The sequence below is a fragment of the Phialemonium atrogriseum genome (genome assembly GCF_030411735.1).
Source record: "Phialemonium atrogriseum strain 8032-3 unplaced genomic scaffold QBC33scaffold_20, whole genome shotgun sequence".
NCBI classification, from domain to species: domain Eukaryota; kingdom Fungi; phylum Ascomycota; class Sordariomycetes; order Cephalothecales; family Cephalothecaceae; genus Phialemonium; species Phialemonium atrogriseum.
Genome location: NW_026848157.1, coordinates 641,940 through 663,521, shown reverse-complemented (window position 1 = coordinate 663,521; position 21,582 = coordinate 641,940). Strand labels below are relative to the sequence as shown.

The window sequence follows — 21,582 nt, the reverse complement described above, 5'->3', positions numbered from 1 at the left end:
TTTTTTTTTTCCATTACCGGGAAACTCTTTTAAACCCATATCACTTATTATAAACCCGGCTTTTTTTTTTTTTTTCCCCCCCCCCCCCCCCACCACCCCCCCCCCCCCCCCCCCCCCCAAAGAAACGGATCCCAATACCGTCTCTTCCGCGCTCTCGAGCTTCGATCCCAATGGTTCTCCTACGGCGGCGCTTTTTATCTTCCAACCATGGGACTCGGCGTCCTGCAGGGATGATTTGGGAGGATTCAAGGGGCATTGATGCATGACGCTGGGGAGGATTTGGGACCAGTCCCGGCCGTTCAGTGGAAACTCTGTGGCCTGGCTGGGTGGGACATACGACTACGGTTTACGCGCCGACAAAACGAGAAGCTTATCCCAACTTTGCCCGTGGCAAACCGGCGGTATGATAGGGGTTCTTGGAGGGAGGAACGGCTGGCCGCGGCGTGAGAGGGCTACGTACATGTCTGCATGCAGAGAATGATGGTGCAGCCATTGCAGACTGCAGTCGTCTGCAGGCCGCGAGGGGCTACCCGTCCCTGCCCACTCCCTCCTCGTTGAACGGGGATTGGCTGCGTGCCCAAAGTATTTGCTCATTTTCGTTCTTGTCCTTTGTTTGTGCTATATGTGGCTTGCTGGCTGTGGGTTGCACCATCGAGACCTCTTTCCTCTGGGCGGGTAGACATTATCTTTGCGGGGTCAACACAGCACGCACGATTCACGAAAACATAAATGGGCCATGAGGATCGCGGGAGCACCCCAAGGATTGGATAACTACTCAAGAGTCACATAATGGGAACACGAGAATAAACGCCTCCATTGCTTCTCACCTCTTGTCCCACTTTCTTGAGGTGCCCATCGCATCTGTTGTTATTAACTTCCCCTCCCCCCCTTTTTTCATCCCCCCCTCCTCCCCGATCCTTCCCTCATCGCAGACTCTTTCCTTTGAGGCTGACCCTATACTGGATGAGTGGATGGATGGATGCATGCATATTAATTACGTCAAGGTGACTCGGATCTCTCTCTTATGTCTCGCTATCGAAGAAGCTTTTGCGAACACACATGGATGGGATGGGATGCAATGCATGCGGTGGCCCCGATCTTAGCTCCGCATCATCATGTTACTCACCGGTGACGAAGGGGGGGCCCATATTGCAGACGCACTATTATAAACAACGCATACATTCGGTGCCACCTTCACCTCCTGCTCCTTTGGTCTTGGCATCGTACTTTACGGGGGCCCTTGGATGTGGGTGGTACCAAGGCGGTCAGCGGAGAGGAGGGGGGAGCGAAGGTATCATCGGATCGAATGCTTCCCATGAACATGAAGGAAAGGTGTGGCATGGGATATAATACCTGGTAAGGCCAGACGGACGGGATTCGCTCGGGACGGGCCAGCCACTGCCCAGGGAACATAACATATGTACGTGCGGTTATACGGTTCGCACATACCCTATGGGAGGAGCCGGGCTGGCAGTTGCCGAGGAGAAAAGGAAGTGTGGGAACCGGGGGGTGGAAGGAGAAGACGAAGAAAAAGAAAAAGAAAGAAGGAGAAAGGAAACTTGGCCTCGATACAGACGTTATTGCATGTCTTATACCCCACGACCCAGGCGCTAGGCACCGCCGAGAACTTGTTTTTTGTTGCCCTCATGATCTGGTTTCTCTGACTTATCTCGGCCTGTTATTCCTATCCGCCCGGCGACCAAGGGGGCTTTTGCACCTCTCTGGATACCTGCCTACATACCTACCCAAGGTAGCTAGCATGTAGGTGTGTGTGCTCCTCCCACTTTCCCCTCCCCTCCCTCAATTAGCGCCCCCGCTCTCTCCTCTCACCCATTCCCTCCCTTCCCCTTTCGTACTATCTCATCTTGCCAAGACGGACCTGCATACGTTGTCCGCTGGCACAACCGTGAGGGAAGGACAGGGCTGGAACGGCAGAGGCACATGAATGGGACGGGAAGGCATGGGAAAAGGGAGGGCTAGGGAGACGGGCAAAAGGACAGGACGGGATCGATGTCATAATCTGCCATCTCGACTCCTGCTTGCTAACCACCCGTCTCGCTGTGCCGGCTGTTGGGTCTTTCTTCTCACCCGGTTCTTCGTGAGCGGGGTGGTGTCTCCCCTTCTCCTCCCCAGCCACAAATATTGGCTGTACGCCAACGGTCCCCAACAGCAGACGACACGCGCAGCAGCAATCTCACAGCCGATTCTGCCTATATGGGCCCCAGTATTGGGCTGGAATGGAAGGGGTCAGCTGGTTCGGTCGGCCTGGCCGGGCCTCGAGCTAAGGGGACTCTAGGACACGACGAAAGAAAGGGGATACTATTTGGCGCGTGCAGGTGGTCCACTTGGGAAAAACTTGCCCGGCGTCATTGGAAGAATGGTGGTTATTGGTCTTGACCCCGTTCCCTTTTCCAAGCAAGACACCCCCCCCCCCCCCCCCTCCCCGGTTCGGCATAAGTTACGTGTCGTGTCTTCTCTGCAGCGAGCAGTGGAGTGGAACTTGATCGAGGATCTCCTGAGCCACCCCGTCGGCCCACGCCGTTGGCTTCCCGGTGAGAAGCGACCCAAGGTAGACTGTGGTATGGTTGAGCCGATAACGACACGATGGTGTGCGTGAACGACGGGAGGTGCAAGGGCTCTCTATGGGCGCAACTCGCCTTCGCGTCGGTAGAGGCCGAGCGAAGGAGGGCGACATAAGAGGGGGGGGGAGGGAAGAAGGAAGGGAGGGGGGAAGCCAGTTTACAGTGCGCCCCGACTAAGCTGTTTCCGTGCTAGGAAGGAGTTTTCGAGAGTGTTTGTGAGGAGAAAGAGGGGGGGAGGGGCGTCTAACCCCCCCTCCTGCAGGTGGCACCGTGATGAGTTGGCAAAGGGGGCAATAAGCAACGCGCAGAAGGCCGCGTCCATGCAGACCTAAGCCAAGACCAGACAGGCAGACCGAGACGAAACCACTCATGACGGCCATCGTCTTGGCCTGCTCACTCTCGCTGTCCCCTCTCTTGCGCTGGTGTGGGGAGGCGTCGAATATGGTGGTCACGCCCGGGAGTATAGCAGGGCTGAGATATAGGCTCTACCCCCCCCCCCCCCCTTTCTCCCACACCAACTGAGGGCTCCGCCCTTCTTTGTCAGCGTCGACCCCTCCTCGCGACACCTTCCCCTCACCCACAGCGGGTTTTGCTGGATTAACGGGTTACCTGTTCCGCTCTTCTGAAGCTGGACAGGCCGCGCAGCCTTATGAGCGATGTTAAGGTGGCGTGCTCATCCAGAACCTTGGTCCTGCCGCCGATTGTCGTCCATGATCCGCGCTCTCCCGTCGATTCCGTCGGGACGAAATGGTGGGATCGACGCGAGCAGGGGAACGCCTGGGCCAGGAAAGAAAGAGCGAGCAAGTGGATCGTAGGGAAGAGGGCCCGAAAAGACCCCAGGAAAACGTAACACCCTGATGCCGGGACACATCTTTGATCCTGGGCTCACGCATAATCAGTGAATGCAAATCGTGACTGCACCTGTCAAACACAAACAACTGTCAAACGCGCAAACGCGCAAACATGGGACACTTGCCGTCGGTGGGTTGGGGGGCGTGTCTGACGGATGAGGCGATGACGGCGATCTTGCCAAGAAAAAGGACCTAGACCGGTCTGTTCGCATCTCGGTGCAAGCATGTAGACGTTAGGAAGCCATGGCAAATGGCAATTGGCAAAGATGGTGCTATGCCATGGAAAAAGGAGTTGAAAAGCCTCCTTTTCAAGCCTCTTGCAGGTCCAGGTGCAGGGTTCAGTCGTAAGCCAATTAACCTCGCACAATGCATACAATGCACAGACGAAAACGTGGCAAGATACAAGGTTGTGCGAATGGACGGGTTCCGCAGCGGAAAGGCAAGGTGGATGATGGAACAGTCTTGGCACGATCTTGAGGCTGGTCGATGTGGTTGGCCTCTGGCCAGTCAGGAGGGTGCATCGACGCTCCCAGGGGTGGGCCAACGGCCGCTGCAGGTCAAGGTCTGGGGGTGGTTGCTGCGAATGCATTGACGGGGATGCGAAGGTGCAGGAGCAATTGAGCAGTGTTTGCTGTAATTAGTGGGTGAATCCCCGCCGCTTTAGCAGCCATTGAAGTCGACATCCTCCGCATATGCGGAGAGCTATTCCTGTGCGAGCCAAGGCCGACAATCCGGCCCCGGGCCGGTCACGGCAGGTCCCGCGACCTGGCGGCAGAGCTTTTCCAGGACATTCGGACTGGTTCCCCGATTGCTTTCTCCAGGGCATCCTTTTTTTCCTACTCCAAGACCACCGAGACTGGCCGCCAGCATTGTCTTCCGGGCAGACAAGGTCGGGACGCGCACCAGTGCACCTGAGCCTGCAATACCAAGAGAAGGATTTGGAGAGGACAGGACATGGGGAGGCATCTTCCAGAGACTTATTGAAAGGCGTCGTAAAAAGTCCCGAAGTCTTCGAAGATGATCGGCTCTGGTCTCACGGTCGAGATGCCATATAGGCAAGGTTGTTCCTGTAGGATGCCTAGGGCCATGCATAGCCACGAGCCAGGTAGAATCGTTAAAGCGGCAACAGCACCGAAATAGCTGATGGCAAGGTTCGGGTAGCCCTTTGGCCCCCATCATATGCGCTTGGGAGCTGAGCAGAAACATGACATGGCGTACGGCACGGACACCATGCGGGGTGAAATCGGATAGTCGCATGTCTTGGCGGAATTCGCAGATTGACACCACGGGGTATGGCTACGGGTGTGGGGAGGGGGGTGAGGAAGGAATATCGAGATTGGCGGTGTGTGATCGCACCTCAGGTGCTCTTGTTATCCTTCATATTTCCTACTCGTACAGTTGGGAAATTTCTTGGTTCGACTGAATCGCGCCGCTATGACGATCTGCTAATGAATTAGTGTAGATGATAAGCTGGCCTCCCAGACGGTTGTCGTCAGAGGCAGGACCCTCAACCCACTTGCGATCGAACAAAACATGCATGCATGCATACAGCCGAGCAGAGAAACATTCAACATCCTGATCGGAGCCGATCACAGAAGCAGGGGCGTTTCGATCGGGAAGGAAGAAACGATCAAAGTGCCTCAGGATCGATGTAGAATTGAGACGATCGGGGTCAATAATAAAACGGTGTGGAGGGGCGAACTCAGACGAATGCAACAGCAGATCAACTCTTTGCAATCTCGCGACCCAAAAGCAGACTACGATCGGCTCAACCGCCGCTGTGAGTAGGAGGCTCTGCCCGCAACGGGCCAGCGGCTACGAAAAGTGCAGATGCATTGAGCTGTCGAGAGGCTGAGGGCTGAGATTGGAGAAGGAGGAAATTAGGTTTTTGCTCAGCAGGCTTGGCGGTCGAGGGGAGTGTGTGCTTGCTGGCTCACGGACCATTTGTCGTATGACTTGGCCAGCATCGGTGGGCCTTCCAAGCCAGCCTGACCCCCTGCACCTGCACCTGCATCATCCATGCCTGTGCCACGCTAGGGTAGGCAGCAATACGGATCCGTACACAGTGCCTACCTAAACATTGGGTCTTGTGGTTACCTACCTTGGGTATATGTAGGTAGGTTGGGGTGATGGTGGTGGGGGAGCAGTGGAAGTACACTACCTGGAAATTGTTTTGCTGCCTTCATTTGTGTTTGGCTGAGATCGTGCTAGCCCCTTTCCGTATCGAGACATCGGGAATAATTAGAGCGCCGTTTTCGAAATGGGCAACCCGATCCCGATCCTTCAACGTTAATGGCAGGCACTAGCAGCGGAAGGCGCCTTTTAATCCGTAGATCTTGGGGCTGTGGCCCCTCCCCCTCCAGCCAGGCCCTTCGCGACAAATATCCACGGTTCTCCACCAATATTGGTAGGTCATTTCGTACTCGGGATGGCAGCTGTCAAAGATAAACCCAAGTTCTCGGCCGTTTCCAGGGAGCTTGCGGTGCAACCGAAGTTTACTACTCACTACCTGCTTGCTCATATAGGGGTTGAACGGCTCGGTCTGGAAAAAAAAACCGGCACTGCAAACAGTATCGACCAAGCTAGCTGGGGAAGACTAGGTTATATTAAGCCAGGAAAAGATCATTTGATAGGTAGAGACAATCCCATAGCAATCACAAAGCTGTGTTAAGTTGGAAGGCGCCTGGTAAGCATTTTTGGAGGCTGCAATTACAGTTAGAATGGTGCTATTTAGAGAGGTGTTGTGGTTTGCGGTGCCGGTTTTTTTTTCCTGACCGAGAACGGGTATGCCGATGAGCGGCGCTTCGTAAGTTCACCTCCCACGACTGCCTGGAACCTTTGTTTCCGCAAAGGGAACGATGTCCAACATCACCTAGTCAAGCTCCATGATCCCCCTCCAGTTCGCTAACAGGTAGGTAGCAGTTAACGAGTGGCGACGGGACCTTTGCCCCCAAACAGGTATTTCCCCCTCTCGCCATTCGTTTGGCATGCGAAATTCACAACTGTGGCGCATCATTCCTGCCGTTGACCTCGGGAGATTCCCCGTTCCATGCATTCGATGGCCTCGGGAAATATTGAGACAGGGCCAGGGATGATCGATTAGCTTTGGCGTACGATGCGCCGCCGGCCAGGTTTAAGACGATAACTCTGTTCAAACATACCCTCGGCGAACCTTGGAGCCTGCAAGAACAAAATGCCCCTGGGATTTTTCGCCTCCGTGGTTGGAAACCTCTGGTCCGGCTTCTTGTCGGAGGCTCCCGGCGCTGCTCAGCAAGGACCCGGCGCATGCGTGCCGGCCGCTTGCTTGCCTGACACGTTGTCTGCCAGTGGGTCTAAGAGGCAGAAAAGCGGTGGCCACCTGCGCCTAGATGCTCTGCACGTGTGCCTTCGCTCCGCCTGCGGCTGGGGGGGGGGGCGGGGGGGGCGGCGCATGGAAAGACAGGGCTTGTCCTTCACCGGGTTCGACGTCGTGCTCTTGATATGATACGCGTCGGAGGCACATCGAGAGAATGGGCGGTGGTATGAGGTGAGGAGCTGAGGGACATCATTCCAGGCTTCGACCCGCAGTTAGTAAATTAGTTATAAGGCTGAACGCAGGAGTTATGTCCAAGCTTCTGCTCGGCAACTAGTTTGATACAGACAGTCTGGATCTAGTATTTCATGTTGTCCATCTTAGTGTTTGCGGTCGTCGGCGTTCCTGGTCTTTTGGGGATGCATGTCGCCCCACATCTTTAGCAGTTTTTGACAACATCATTGGCTAGGTACCTTCATGAATGGCCTGTGCGAAGGATCCACTGCAACGGTTGTCAGCCTCAATCATTTCCAGTCAAAGTCAAAGTTTAACTCGGTGTATCGGCCTTCCCCCGCCTTCTGACGTGCCATCTAAAAGGGTCGCACCTCTGGGAACACCAAGTTGGATCTATTTCGTAACTGTGGTGTAGCAGGGCTGACTGCCGTCCCGTATCCATACACGTTTCACGAGCTTCTCGCCGCCCCGCCGTTCGCCTGACCCGACCACCATGGGTGATTCAGCATACCAAGACTACATTCCGGTCGGATGCCTCCTCATCCAGCGGGACGAAAGCAATGTCCCTAGTGGACTATGGCCGATATCTGATCTTAAACGGTGGCAGCCTGTTCCTGGTGATTTGGGTCCTGATCCTGAACCACTCCAACAGCAGCCTGGTTTCGCGCCAGCAATTGGGCAGTTCCTACTCACATCCGACACCGTTTCTCCATATGTCCAGCTCTTGCGGAAGCGGTGGGTCCAGTTCAGCTTCAGCGTCAGCCTTGACGATCCGGAGGAAGGCATTCTCAGAATCTACCTCTTGCCGGACGATGTTGGGAGGCGCTCCATCGACCGCGAAGACCCCGTGCTCCGGAGAGCCAGGCGGAGCTTACTGTCTCAGCTTGATTTCTCCAAGAGCACTTGGCATGGAGAAGCCGGAATTGGCCCTTCTTCGAAACCCGTGCCTTTCCACGGCGGCCCAGAGATCAATGATGATCAATCTCTGCTTCAGATGTTCAATAACATACCCTCACCCGATCCACAGCCGAGGCTAATCCGCGATGCGACAGCCAGAGCGTTTGCTTATAACTTGATCGATAGCGACGTGCCCGGCTTGAAGACCACGCTCTATCCGTATCAGCGACGATCAGCGGCCCTGATGCTCCAGAAGGAAGTCCAACCCGAGCAAGTTCTTGACCCTCGCCTAGTGAAAGTTGTCGACCAGAGCGGCAACCCGTGGTACTACGATGCCATCGACGGGATCGGACTCGTGGAGCCCCGGTATTACGACGGGGTCTGTGGCGGCATTTTGGCTGAGGAGATGGGATCAGGGAAGACGCTGATCTGTCTAGCTCTGATCCTTGCGACAAAGCACCAGACCTCGCAGGCTCCAGACATCCACAGAGGGAATTCCGTGATGAACAGACCAAAAACTGGGTCACTGGCGGACATGGCCGCTGCTTGTATCACCAGGAACGCCGTGCCGTGGAAGCTGTGGTTTGGCACCGATGATGAGGATGGCACCGAGTACGCCAAATGCGTCGAGGCCATCCAGAGAAACCCCGGTCACTATTTCCTGCCGCAACCTTGGCGGCGGCGAAAGAACATTCGCCAGCCGTCGGCGCCACGAACATCAATCAAGGTCTCTCTCAGCTATGCCACACTCGTCGTCGTACCCCCCAACCTTGTCCAGCAGTGGAAACAGGAGATCTCGAAGCACACAATTGGCTTGAAGGTGCTTGTCTGTGTTAGGAAGCAGGAGTTGCCGCCGGTACATGAGTTGTTGGAGTACGATATCCTTCTCTTTTCTAGCACTCGTTTCGAGAGACTATGGCTCGATGTGACTACTGATCGCGACGGCGCCTATCTCCCCGAATCGCCATTGGCCCAGATCCACTTCAAACGCTGTATCGTTGACGAAGGTCACAAGCTCGGGAACTCGACGGCAAGCAACAAGAGTAACCTGCACCTCATGCTCGACAGCTTACAAATCTCGGCCCGTTGGATTGTGACTGGAACACCATCGAAGGGCCTCTTCGGGGTCGACCAGAGCCCCGCCAGTTCAGTGCCCAGCACGCCCGACGAGGCGGGCCGAAGCCAAAGACTAGGCAAATCATCGAACGAGCAAGAAAGGGACGATCTGAGGCGGATCGGTTCGATCGCAGCGCTCTATCTAAAGGCGCGGCCGTGGGCAAACACGATGACAGAAGTCGGCGACACGCTCGCAGATTGGTCGGTCTATGTCATGCAGCCAAAGCATTCCCCGCGCAGCAGCGGACGGAAGGATTGCCTCAAAGCAACATTGAAATCGCTGATCATCCGACATCGCGTCTCGGAAGTTGCTCAACTCCTTCCCGTTGTGAACGAGAGGGTAGTCTACCTCGATGGCTCCTATCAAGATAAATTATCCCTTAACCTGTTCTCCATGGTCATCATATCCAACGCCGTGCAGTCACAACGGACAGATCAAGATTACTTGTTCCACGCTCGTCAGAGGAAGGCGTTGATGGAGTTAGTTTCTAACTTACGTGCGGCCAGTTTCTTCGGCGGTTCGTTCTTCTCTCCGGACGCCATCCGCACGATTGTGGGAACGGCGGAAAGGTTCCTGGACGACGGCAAGGTCCAGATACCCGCCGAGGACCATGCTATGCTTCGTGAAGCGATCTCGTTCGGCCATATCGCCGCCAAGAACAGTCTCAAGACCCACGCCCACATGCTCCATGAGGTACCCATATACGTTGAGAACTTCCCCTTTGGCCTGGGCCATGCTTGGTCCCTTGATCGAACGATGGACGGCCCTGTACACATGGACTCTCGGATGGTTCTTGCTCTTCAGGGATATCTGCAGCCAACAGTGGGCGCCCCCACTTCTCTACAGTTGCTGTTCACCACCGGCAAACTCAAGGAGCAGGGGTTTGCGGAGCTGAACAGGGCGCTCGACTTGCAGCTGTTGCTAGATGGCACCTCCGGCGTACCGCAGCACAATGGCAACCCGACCGCGACTCTCGCCGGAAACACGCAGGTAGGAGAAGATAAAAGCAGGCTGGGCAAGCACCGGTCAACAGCATTGGGCACTCTGGAGAGGATGGACGAGATTCCTCTGGCCGAAGGAGAATGCGAGTCCGAGATCGCAGCGCCTCTCGCCGAGACCCGGATCATCTCCACCGTCTCGGCCAAACTTTCGTATTTGGTGGATCAGGTGGTCAAGCATCAACAGGAGGAGCAGATCATCATCTTCTACGAGAACGACAACGTGGCGTACTACATTTCAGGCATGCTAGAAATTGTGGGTAGAACCGAGAGAAATGCGCTGATGGCGAAACTAACGGGTTCCAGCTACAAATCCATCATCTGATCTACTCGAAGTCACTCAGCATCGAGCGGCGAGCACAATACGTTGCCACGTTCAACCACAACCCGAAGTTTAGGTGAGCCGCGATCGACACATGGAGACCAGCTTAAATTGTTGTGCTGATACGCATCGTCGCAGGGTCATGCTCATGGAGATCAGCCAGGCTGCGTTCGGGCTGGACATGCGCTCGGCGTCGCGGATCTACTTTATCAACCCGGTCCTGAACCCCCAAGTCGAGGCACAAGCCATTGGGCGAGCACGACGCATCAGCCAGAAGAAGCCGGTCACGGTGGAGACCCTGGTCCTCCGGGGGAGCATGGACGAAGTGATTGTCCAGCGGCGGCAGGAGATGACGCAGGCCGAGCAGCGGAAATGCAGGTCGATCCTCGACGACAGACCCATCTATAACTGGATCCTGAACGCGAGGATCATCCCCCTCCCGGCCGAAGAGCCAGGCGGGCCGGCGCAGACGGCCATGCTCAAGACGCCCCAGTTCGTCTTTGGACGCGGTTTCGGACGTGGGCTGGCGCACCCGGACGAGGATCTGGTGGCGGTACCCGTGTCCCCAACGGACGGCAACAAGACCAGTAGCAGCGGGATCCGGATTCGCGTGGCGGTTCGGACGGCGGCAGCAGCAAGTGCAACGCCGACGGAGCGGGCTCAGAGCCAAGAGGTCGTGCTGGACACGATCATGGCCAAGGAGAAGGGCGCGATAGTGACGATACTCACCCCCACGCCGGGAAAGAAGAGGCGACTCCCGTGCGAATCCGGGCCCGGGCCCGGTTCGACGAGCAAGTCGGAGGTATCGTTTTCACGGCCTTCCCGACGCGTCCGGTTTGCCGCTGATGACGACGACGACGACGACGATGATGATGAGGATGACGACTGATGACAAAACCTTTTGATGGGATTCACAGGTGCTTGAAGGTTAAATGAGTTGATTTATTTATTGCTGGCATCAGGAAGGGCGGCGCTTGACCCGTACGACACGGATGATGGCATGGGAGCATGTTTTTCGTCGGAACTGCGTGGGACGGGAGATAATGGGCGGAAACGGAGAAAAAGAAAGGACGTACATACTTGTACAAATTTTGGGAGGTTCAATAGAAAGGTCTAGAACCAATTAGATGGCACTGGGGGACAATAGCCGGGTCGGCGTGTCGCGTGAAGGCCATTATTGCGGATAAGGCCGAGGTCTTGGTGGTACGTTGTACACCCATAGGGCCGGGCAGCTGATTCGTTTCTATGCGACGGCGGCAGGAGAGAGGTGCGGACTATCGTGTGATTCGACAATGTTTCGATCGTGGAGCTGAGAGGTCGGACAGTAGGTGGCAACGCCGAAACAGGTAGGTTGGCTTTGCTTCCCGCAATCAGGTCAGTCGGTGACGACACAATTTTGGGGGTGTCGGTGTTTATTTTTATTATTATCCCTGGGTCCTCATGATCAACAGTACTGCCGAGCCCGCCCATTGATTTGCCGTCCATACAAAAGGAAAAACAGGATATGGGATCTTGGTACACACTTGGTGATCGTCCAGGCTGCAGGTAATTGCAGCTCCGGGAAGCAGAGTCTCGGCCGCCAAACATTTTTAAGGGCAAGGAGGGGCGGCCCCATCCTTGGCCAGCCGGCCGGCTCGATTTTATCCAGAATGAATGGGATGGTTGGATGGCAATCGGTAATACCTAATTAGCTGCTTTTTGCCCCTCTTCATTTTCTCGCGAGCGCATTCTCGTGCATCATGTTGACACGTCGTGGGAGACGACAGCTGGACTTGGGGCGCCTTGATGCGAGCACTAAAATGGGTTAAGGGTCGATACGAGGCAAGAGTACCTCGGATTGGCGCTGGAGCCATCCTGCCCCCACCAATTCTTTTGCTGCCCCGCTACCGGCAGCCCGAGTTGCGACGAAAGGGAGACGAGACCGAAGGGTTGAGTCGAAATTGAGACCCGACTCGTAATAGTAGCAGTAGAGGTAGTTAATCTACCCGGTTTTTGGGATGGTGGGGGAGCTATAGAGGGATACTGATGTCGTCAACGACGAATGGGCAGCGCATGACACCATCCGATTGTCGCCGCCTCCATCTCGCTTGCTGCAGGTGCGAGGCAAAGGGGAGACGACGAAAACAATGTCTTACATCTCGACCCGCAATTGATGAGTTGGATGGCTCCATCATGCAGTGAAGTGCATTTTGACGTGCCTACAAAAGGCGGGAGACTTCGCACTCACTATGAGCAGCAAACACACATACAAACTAACCAACCACACACTCGTTCATCGCGTCGAAATCGAAACCGACATCTCACTTACCAACAACAAGTCTCGGTAGCCAGTGTGGGAAGAGGGGGGCGATTTGCAGGACCGATGAGACTTCGAGGGCATCGATCGAAAATATGCATGCCTATGGCAGCGACCCTTGTCTGCCACCACCACCACCGACGCCGCGGTCGTCATCGTTGATGAAGGTCAACCACCACCAAGAAGGAAACGGCGGCAGAGGAGGAGGGGGAGGGGGGGGAAGAGGAGGAGGGAGAAGTTCGCTTTCGGCGTTGGACGACAAGAGGGCGGGCTCTCTCCGAGACAGCATCTTCAAATACATGATTGCTCACCCGCCCAGCCCGAGACCTGCTGGCGTTGCCAAGTCAGATGGCGATCTCAATCATCGCCGATTGTGAGTGTGGACTGCCTTGATTTATCCCGTCTTTTCATTCCATCCTACGGTAGGGCTTGCTTGCCGCCCGCACCACCCAGTGCCGACTGGCTGGGCCTCGACGGGTTGCATTGTACTGCGTAGTACTCCTATTGGGAACCTGGAGATGGCTCTGATGATGGTCGTTGGACCTAATATTTCGCAAGCGCGCGGTCCTGTTGAGCCCCCCCTTTCTATGCTTTTCTTATTGCATACAACTAATTTCCACTGCATCTGTGGCGCGCTTGAGGTGTGTTCAGCAGCGACACAGCCTTCGTCCCGTCTCGTCTCCAAGTGGACGCCACTCGGGCCGGTGAATGAACGGCGATCCGTGCTGCCATGTTCCAGTAAGCGCTCGGGCTCAAGGACAGCCCTAGCGCCCAAACGATTCCCCCCCAGCTCCCATAATCCCAGAATCCCGGCTCGCAAGTCCCAGCTCACCCTGGCCAGTCACTCCGTTCCACTCCACTCTCCCTTTCCCCCCACCCCCCTGGCTCCCTGGCTGGCCACGATACTTTCGCTCTCAACTGCAGAATGACGCACCTTCTTGAGTTGACTGGGGCTCGATCTTCATTTAAAAATGTTGCTTGGCCTGCCCTGACCCACCGTCCCTTTTCCCCTTCTCCGACTCGACTGATCTTGGCCTTGTATTCCCTCTTTCGTCGCTTTTTGCTTCTTTTCCCCCAGTCGTTAATCATTCGGATCGACGACGAGGGCCCTGAATTCGGAACTTTGATTTGCTGACGAATTGGAACCCCCTTTTTTCTCACCGACAACAGCCCGCCATTGGCCTGGAACAACAGAGCAAACCATCAGCACCAGCACCAGTACCAGAACCAATCCCAGAACCACCAACGCCATTACTCGGCCTCGCCATCACAGAGACCCGTCCGGAGCTATGATGATTCGCTGCTGAAGCCCCCGCCACGCTTCGGACTCTCCCATTCCCAATACATCCGCGCTACGATGGCGAGTGCCGGTCCCGTCCTACCAACCCCGGCCGGCTTCCATCTTGCCAACGTTCCGAGAACCTTCTATTCGTCGCCGGACGAGGACTTCATCACTAGGGTAGAGCGCTCAAGCGCGAGGTCGGCGGCAATGGAGCATGGGTATGCCCCAGGAGAGACATCGCAACCAGCAGCGCTGTCCGATGCCGCCATCATGGCCGACTCACTCGCCAGCTCGTCCGACCGCACGGCCATGTACAACCGGCCGCGGCGCCTCTCAAACAGCAGCACCGCGACCACGACAAGCACGGTTTATTCTTCGCCCGAGAGCTCCGACAGCCGCATTGGGGGCGGCTCGTCGTGGGGCAGCCAGACCAGCTTCGAGTCCATTATCTCGGGCTTTCAGCGCCCCGTTTACGCCAACCCGCATCTTCAAGGCCAGAACCATGGCCAGAACCCCGCCCAGCAGTACCCTTGGCAGCGGCCGGCGCTGATCAAGGCGGCTCGGCGCAGGGCGAAACCGGGCGAGCTGTTCGCGGCGCTGCCGGGCGAGGTGCTGGAACTGATACTGGAGGAGCTCAAGCAGCTGCACCTGCGGCCGGGGAGCGCCAGCTGTGCGACGTGCTGGATGCGAGACTGCTGCTCCGTGGCCGTGAGCGCGCGCAAGTGGCTGAAGTTTGCGCGGACGGCCCTGTACGAGGACATCCAGCTCGTCGGCGCCGATGGCGCACACATGAAGAAGCGGTACAAGCTCGGCCACGGCGCGAGGTTGGTCCTGCTGCGGAGGTCCCTGCGTAGCCTCCCGCACATCGCCGTCGTCGTGCGCTCGCTCAAGGTGCCCGCCCTCTTGCCGCCGGGGACCGACGCCGATGGGTATCGAGACCTGGTCGCGTCCGTCATCATGGCGTGTCCAAACCTGGAGCGATTGACGGGCTTCTACCCGGCTTACAACCACGAATTTTCGCGGCTGTTCCACGCGCTGTCGACGCGGCAGAGGCTGAGGGAGATGGCATGGGTCCTCGAGGCGCCTCCCGCACAGCCGCAGCCGCAGACCCGAACCCGGTCAAAGACGAGGATAAAAACGAGGACGAGGCAAGGCGGGGAGGATCTTGTCATCGCACCCGCACCTGCTGCCCTGCAGCCACAGCAATCCAAGGCCTTCATCGAGCACCACGTCAACTGGCTACATCTCACGACACTGACGGTCCACTGCCAGCCCGGGGCGGTGCTGGGGCCGGACAGCCTGCTCACGAGCACGCTGGTGTGCCTCCCGCTGCTGCAGAACCTGCACCTTTCGCACCTCCCGTACGCGACGTTCAACAACGCCAGCCTGCTGTCGCTGCCGCCGCTGAAGAAGCTGACGCTCGCCCACCTCGGCGGCGTCACGACGGCGGGGCTCTCGTCGTTCGCGACGCGGCCCAACAGCGCGGCGGTCCGTTCGCTGACGCTGATCCACATGGACGTCGACTCCCTCCCGGCCCTCGCGCGCATCTTCTCCAACCTTGCCGTCCTCGAGTCCTTCAGCATCGTCCAGCGCGCGCCCCCGACAATGGCGCCGGGCGAGCCCATCTGGCTGTTTCCCTACCTCGCCTCCCCCTCCCTCCGCCGCCTGCACTGGGACATGATCGACAACAACCACGACAACGACACCACCACCACAAACCAGCACCCCGCCGCTCTCGTCGCCGCCGCCTCCCCCGCCGACGTCATCCTCGCCCGCTCCGTCGCGGCGGCGGGCTTCCCCCGCCTGCGCGCCCTCCGCGCCCCCAACGACCCCGAGGGCATCTTCCAGGCCCTGTGCCGCCCGCGCGAGCGCGCCGACCTGCCCGCTGACCGGTACGCCATCGCGAGCGCCGGCAGCCACAACCACCACCAGAACCCCTACCACGTGGGCGCCCCTCCCCGCCGTGGTGTCCGCCGCGCCAGCACGGCTAGTAGCAGTGCCGGGGCTGGGTCTGTGTCTAGCGGGAGTAGTAGTGGTGGGGCCGGTGGAACAGACTCGCCGGCGCCGGGGCCGCCGCCTGGTAGTCCCGGGTTTGCGCAGGCGCCTGCTGCTGCCGCGGAGGGGGTCGGGGCCGGGGCGAGTCACCTGCGCCTGGCCCGGCTGGCGGCGCAGGCGCGGGTGGAAGCCGGGAGGCGGGCGCCGAGGTTTTTGGTCAACGTTGTGGATGAGCGGGGCATGGTGGTGGAGAGGCATGGGATTGGGGCGTTTGTGGGATGCGTGGGGAGTCCGGTTGAGTATGTGCTCTTGCCGGATGCGGGGGGGACGGATGAGGGGGGTGGCCTTGTTGGGGTTGAGCAGTTGATTGGCGGTGGGGGGGAGGATGGCGGTGGGATGGAGGGGTGTATGGGGAGGTGGAACACCTATAGTAGTGTCGTGGTGGATAAGAAGGATCGGGAGAGGTGGTGGCACACCGAGAGAGGGAGGTGGAGGGGAGTTGCGTTGTCTTGAGAGTGAATACCTGCACACTACCTACCTCTATCAGGTGGAGGGGGGGAGGAAGACATGGGACGGCGTTTAGGACGGTGAACGGATATCCAGTCACCAGAAAGTGCTGTATAATATTAATACCTAAGTTAGACCGCTCTGTGACACTAGGGGCGACAATACCATGACAGATACCACCATGACTTGCAATACGTCTCATATTGTCTTCTCCTCGGGTTCGTTACGCCTGTCTCCTCGGAGATAATGTCGGCGGTGGGGGCGGGTTTTGCCGGCTTTACGCTTTAATTATCTGCTTCACTTCGGCCCGTGATGTCATTTTTGCCGTCGCCCCGAGCTCGCAACTAAAAAATTCCGGGTCGACTGAAACATCGCCGTAACCAACTCTCACTCACCTGAGCTTTCAACAAGTTTTACCACAACAGCCCTGACACTAAGTTGGGTTTCTACGCAATTCCCCCCATACCACACAGACATGCGGTCATCCATCTCACGCCAGAGCCGCGCAGTCGCGCATCTCTGCTCAGCCTGCCGCAGGGACGCGACCCAGACAGCCAGGAGGCCCTTCTCATCAGCGAGCCGCAGCGGCGCGGCGGCAGCAGCAGTAGCAGCACCGGGCGCGCCCAGATCGAACCCAAACCCGAACACCACCAGCCAGGCAGCAGCACCCCTCTCGACCACCCGCCGCTGGCTCTCCCAGACCTCGCGACCCCAACAGCCCGCCGCCGTGCGATCCTCCTCCTCGTCCGCCGCCGAACCCGAACCCGGGGCGAGCTGCTCCCCCGACACCAACAACGCGTCGTCGGGCCATCGCGCCGCCTCCGTGGCCGGCGAGTCCGAGACCCGCGACCGCCCCGGCCCGCCGTCCTTCTACGCCCTCTTCCCCGAGACCTTGCCGGCGGGCCCGCCGCCCGCGGGGGCGTTCCACATCGACGCGCGCGCCCTGCGCCGCGAGTTCCTCCGCCTGCAGGCGGCGGCGCACCCGGACGTCAACAGCGGGGCCGGGGGCGCGAGCGCGCTTATCAACGAGGCGTATCGGACGCTGGTCAACCCGCTGACCAGGGCGCAGTACCTGCTCCGGGAGAGGTTCGGGGTCGACGTTGTGGGCGACGAGGCGGGGATGCTGTGGGAGCCCGAGCCGGAGGTGTTGGCTGCTGTTATGGAGGCGAGGGAGGAGATTGAGGAGGCGAGGGAGGAGGGGGAGTTGGAGGGCCTGAGGGAGGTGAATGAGGGGAGGGTGAGGGCTGCGGAGGAGGTGCTTGGGGAGGCGTTTGCGAGGGGGGATGTGGAGGCTGCGAAGAGGGAGGTTGTTAGGTTGAGGTATTGGATTAATGTGAGGGAGAGTATTCATAATTGGGAGAGCGGGAAGCCGGTGGTGCTGGAGCATTGAGCCTGTCGCTGTGTGGACGGAGAAATGGCGGACGAGTTGATCGTGGTAGAAGATGAAATACTTGCGGTTATTGGGCAGAGCGTAATGATCGAGAGTCGAGGATCGAGACATGGGATTGGGGGATTACAGCTGTGTCTCTTGCCGCCAGTACCCAAATCGATCGATCATCGTACGATATTAACGTCGGCTAGCTGGAAGGCGGGCCTGGCCGTTCATGCAAGTAGTGTACGTGTACCCGTACATTGGAGTCCCAGCTCAAATCTTTTTACATCTGTGTTCCGGGAGGAGATAGTCCTTAGATCTTAGATAGATTCGTCTTTAGATAATCACGGTTATTTCCAGCATCGTTTCCACCGAGAGTCCCGGAATGCCCCTATATTCGTTTCAACCAGCCCTGCCTCTTATGTTGGGGAACCTTCGACGAAATACGGGAGGCCAAAGGGCTAGGTCTTCCATCCTGGTCCGAATCAAGTCCTCAAGGACCTACTTAGTTTTAACCTTCAGACAAGGCACACTGACCTCTACAGCACATGGGTAGAACGAGTGCTGAATGCAGGAAGGGAAGACGCTGAGGACTGGCGCGCTGGAGCTTCCCCGCCAAACCCCACACACCCCGCCCCACCCTGCCACCACATAAACCGTGAACCCGTTCAAAAGTCTAGCCTTGCCATTCAACAACGAACAACGAGGTCAGTACTCTGGACCTCGCGCCAACCTCTCGAGCTGGCGCATATCGTCGCCGTTATCAACTTCCCCTCCACGTCTCAGCCGCCAACCTTCAATCATGCAGTCAGCAAAGGTCTCGGAGGCTCTCGCTCAGGTGGCTTCCTCGCAGAACCCCGAGACGATGCTTGAGGCCATCATCTTCAACATCAAGAACCTCTCGTCTCCGACAACAATCGCAGCCGACCTCACCGCCATTGCCGACGCCATCATCGTTCTTCCCTACGGCATAGTGGCCAAGCGGACTGTCCTCGACAAGTTTATATCTACCCTCCGCTCCTTCGAAAACTACGACGTGTGGGTCGAGGTTGGCCAGAATATCCTCTCCTTCATTGCCTCGAACACGACGGCCTCGTCATCTCTCCTCGACCAAGCCGCCGCCGTCCGAGAGCTGATCGCGACCGGTCACGAGGGCAATGAGGATTTCGCCGATGCCGCCAAGGTGCTGTCCGAGATCCCACTAGATAGTTCCCAGCGCCGGGTTTCCGATGCTGAGAAGGTCAAGATTTGGATCCGCATCGTGCGCAACTACCTCGAGGTCGACGACAGCACCGCCGCCGAGTCGTACCTCAACAAGCTGAAGAACGTCATGCACACCATCGATGACCCCGAGCTGAACCTGCACTTCAAGCTGAGCGCCGCCCGCATCCAGGACTCCAAGAGGCAGTTCCTGGCCGCCGCCCAGAGCTACCATGACATCAGCGTGTCGCCCGTCATCGCCGAGGAGGAGAGGCTCCACACTCTCAGCATGGCCATCAAGTGCGCCATCCTCGCCCCCGCCGGGCCCGACCGTCGCAAGGTCCTTGGCCGGCTGTACAAGGACGACCGGGCTGCAGGCTTAGAAGAGTTCGGCATATTGGAGAAGATGTTCCTTGACAGGCTACTGGCCCCCGCCGAGGTCGATAAGTTCGCCCAGGGCCTACAGCCACACCAGCTGGCCAGAACCTCGGACGGATCTACGGTGCTGGTCAAGGCGGTCGTGGAGCACAACCTCCTGGGCGCGAGCCGGCTGTACAGCAACATTGGCTTCGACGAGCTCGCTCTCTTGCTGGGACTAGGCAGGAACGCGGACAAGGCCGAGGACACGACGGCCAGGATGATCGAGCAGGGACGGCTGGCTGGCCGGATCGACCAGATCGACCGCATCATCTGGTTCGAGGGGGGCGAGACATCGAGGGAGAAGGGCAGCGGTCATGCCGAGCTCACTGTGGGCAAGGAGATGCGGAGATGGGATGCCAACGTCCAGGCGTTGGCCGAGGAGCTGGAGCAACTGACGAACTCGTTGCAAGCAGAGTTTCCGGTATGTCGTGACTTTTATATTCCCCTACAGATATTTGATTGAGACATGGACGAGAAGCTAACAGTGGTTACTCAAGGTGTTTGTGGAGCGGCAGCTGGCCGCTTGATGTTTTCATGATCGAGGGGGGAACCGAATCCTCGATTTGTATCAAGCCTGGCGTTGGGGAGGGGACGGGGTATTTTTCCAAAAAAAATAAGGGTCTGAAATCGACCACAGTAGGCTTTACCAAAGTCTATGAACGTCCATGAAATAGAACAGCAATGCATCTATGTACTCATAGTGCCTAGAACGCCTGATTTCCCGTTTCCATTCGTTATCGCCCATCGCCAAAAGCCCATAAATCCAAAGCCATTAAACCACCTGGCGCCGGTGACATGCCGCCCCCCCGGAAGCACCGAAACTGCCAAGGAAAACACCGCGTGTACAACCTCTCCTTGTCAACCAACCGACCCCAAAAGCCTACCCTACCCTACCCTACCCCACCACGTAGTCCAGGTCCTTGCGGCGCACGATGACGTACCCCTGGTCGATGGCGGCCGGGTCGCCGCCCTCCTCGTCGTAGGGGCGGTCGTCGTCGCGGAAGACGCGGCGGCGGCGGGCCGGGGTGTCGGCACTGGTGCGCTCGCGGACGAGCAGGGACACCAGCGCGGTGCCGACGCGCCGGCCGACCAGGTCGTAGCCGTCCGGGGTCAGGTGCACCGCGTCGTCCCAGTACAGGGCGCGGTCCGAGGGGGTCATGGAGAAGTAGGGGATTGAGGCGTGGAGGTCGTGGGTGTGGCTGTTTTGGGGGGGGGGTTAGTTGGGGGTTTCTTCGTTTGTTTGTTTGTTTTTTGCTTGGAGGGGTGGGTGATGTGGTCTTACAAGTCATCCCGTTGGTAACCCTTGATCAGGCCGTTTAGCCGGTCCCGCCTGGCGCCGATCCGCTCCCGGTGAACCTTGACACCGGCCTCGGGCACAGTCAGCGCGAGGACACGGCTCCCGTGCGCGAGCGGTATGGCCCAGACTTTCTCGAGGGAGTCGAAGATCTCCTCGGGCTCGATGCCCCATGCTAGGTCGCTGAGGAGAAGGCTGTCAGTCCCTGATCTCCTCCCGCAGACGTGGTCTGTGGCCTGTGTCTTGTGGGGTGACGGTAACGGGAGAGCGCCTACTTCGTCCCTCCTAGCACGATCGTCCAGTCAAATGATCCCTTGCCTGCTGCCGCGACTGAAACGCGGGGGACACGGGGGGTATTCGTCAGCCGGATTGCTCTCGTCCATTTGGTCCCGTCTCGGGGGTTTGCGGCAACATGGGGGATAAAGGGGCAACCGAAAAGCAAAGGGGAGGAGAGTAAAAGGCTCACAGATCTTCCCCATCCGGCTGAGGAAACTGCCCCTCGACGAGGCCAGATCACCGGGCTTGCCGTCCTCGACCGTCTCGATGCGATACTCGGGAAAGGCCATGGCGACCATCTGCTCGAGCGTCTCAGAGTAGGGGTGGTACATGGCGCCCATGCCCGAGTACCCCGCCGTCAGCGAGTCGCCGAAGCAGAGGATCCGAAGCGTCTTGGCGGGGGACGCCATTTATTAATTTGCGGCGGAGGTCGGTGGCGAGGATGCGGGAGAGACGGACGGGTCGGGGGGAGGATGTCGAGACCTCGTGTAAAGAAGTGGACGTGGTTGATTGTCGCGTCAAAAAGGCTGCGTGACTGGGCGGCGTGACGTCGGATTGTGAGGCAATGGAATGGGACTGGATGGATGAGCTCAAGCTTAATTAGGTAGCGACGGAATAACCCCTCAGTTAGTACCTAACGGGGTGGG

The 21,582-nt window shown here is 58.0% G+C and overlaps 5 protein-coding genes across 5 annotated transcripts; 3 read left to right on the top strand and 2 right to left on the bottom strand.

Moving 5' to 3' along the window:
• Nucleotides 1-3,078: 3,078 nt before the first annotated feature.
• On the bottom strand, nucleotides 3,079-4,457 carry QBC33DRAFT_177346 (uncharacterized protein). Its single transcript, XM_060422407.1, has 2 exons — nucleotides 3,559-4,457; nucleotides 3,079-3,461 (listed from the first exon to the last, which is right to left on the bottom strand). The coding sequence occupies exons 1-2, from the start codon at nucleotides 4,020-4,022 to the stop codon at nucleotides 3,242-3,244; spliced, it is 684 nt and encodes a 227-aa protein (XP_060281579.1). The 5' UTR covers nucleotides 4,023-4,457; the 3' UTR covers nucleotides 3,079-3,241.
• A 2,801-nt stretch (nucleotides 4,458-7,258) lies between these two features.
• Nucleotides 7,259-11,182, top strand: QBC33DRAFT_496159 (DNA repair protein rad8; the record flags this gene model as incomplete). The annotated part of the gene is made up of 4 exons (XM_060425567.1): nucleotides 7,259-10,227; nucleotides 10,278-10,369; nucleotides 10,432-10,966; nucleotides 11,039-11,182. The coding sequence occupies exons 1-4, from the start codon at nucleotides 7,453-7,455 to the stop codon at nucleotides 11,180-11,182; spliced, it is 3,546 nt and encodes a 1,181-aa protein (XP_060281578.1). The 5' UTR covers nucleotides 7,259-7,452.
• A 2,998-nt stretch (nucleotides 11,183-14,180) lies between these two features.
• Nucleotides 14,181-17,763, top strand: QBC33DRAFT_455674 (uncharacterized protein; the record flags this gene model as incomplete). Its single annotated transcript, XM_060424781.1, has 4 exons — nucleotides 14,181-15,880; nucleotides 15,956-16,296; nucleotides 16,505-16,595; nucleotides 17,028-17,763. 4 exons carry the CDS (start codon nucleotides 14,181-14,183, stop codon nucleotides 17,761-17,763), a joined length of 2,868 nt encoding a protein of 955 aa, XP_060281577.1.
• Nucleotides 17,764-18,049: 286 nt separating this feature from the next.
• Nucleotides 18,050-20,206, top strand: QBC33DRAFT_545215 (putative cop9 signalosome complex subunit 4 protein). Its single transcript, XM_060428546.1, has 2 exons — nucleotides 18,050-19,786; nucleotides 19,863-20,206. Exons 1-2 carry the CDS (start codon nucleotides 18,548-18,550, stop codon nucleotides 19,890-19,892), a joined length of 1,269 nt encoding a protein of 422 aa, XP_060281576.1. The 5' UTR covers nucleotides 18,050-18,547; the 3' UTR covers nucleotides 19,893-20,206.
• QBC33DRAFT_545212 (SGNH hydrolase) lies at nucleotides 19,910-21,573 on the bottom strand. Its single transcript, XM_060428545.1, has 4 exons — nucleotides 21,126-21,573; nucleotides 20,935-20,989; nucleotides 20,648-20,842; nucleotides 19,910-20,564 (listed from the first exon to the last, which is right to left on the bottom strand). The coding sequence occupies exons 1-4, from the start codon at nucleotides 21,343-21,345 to the stop codon at nucleotides 20,261-20,263; spliced, it is 774 nt and encodes a 257-aa protein (XP_060281575.1). The 5' UTR covers nucleotides 21,346-21,573; the 3' UTR covers nucleotides 19,910-20,260.
• Nucleotides 21,574-21,582: the final 9 nt, after the last annotated feature.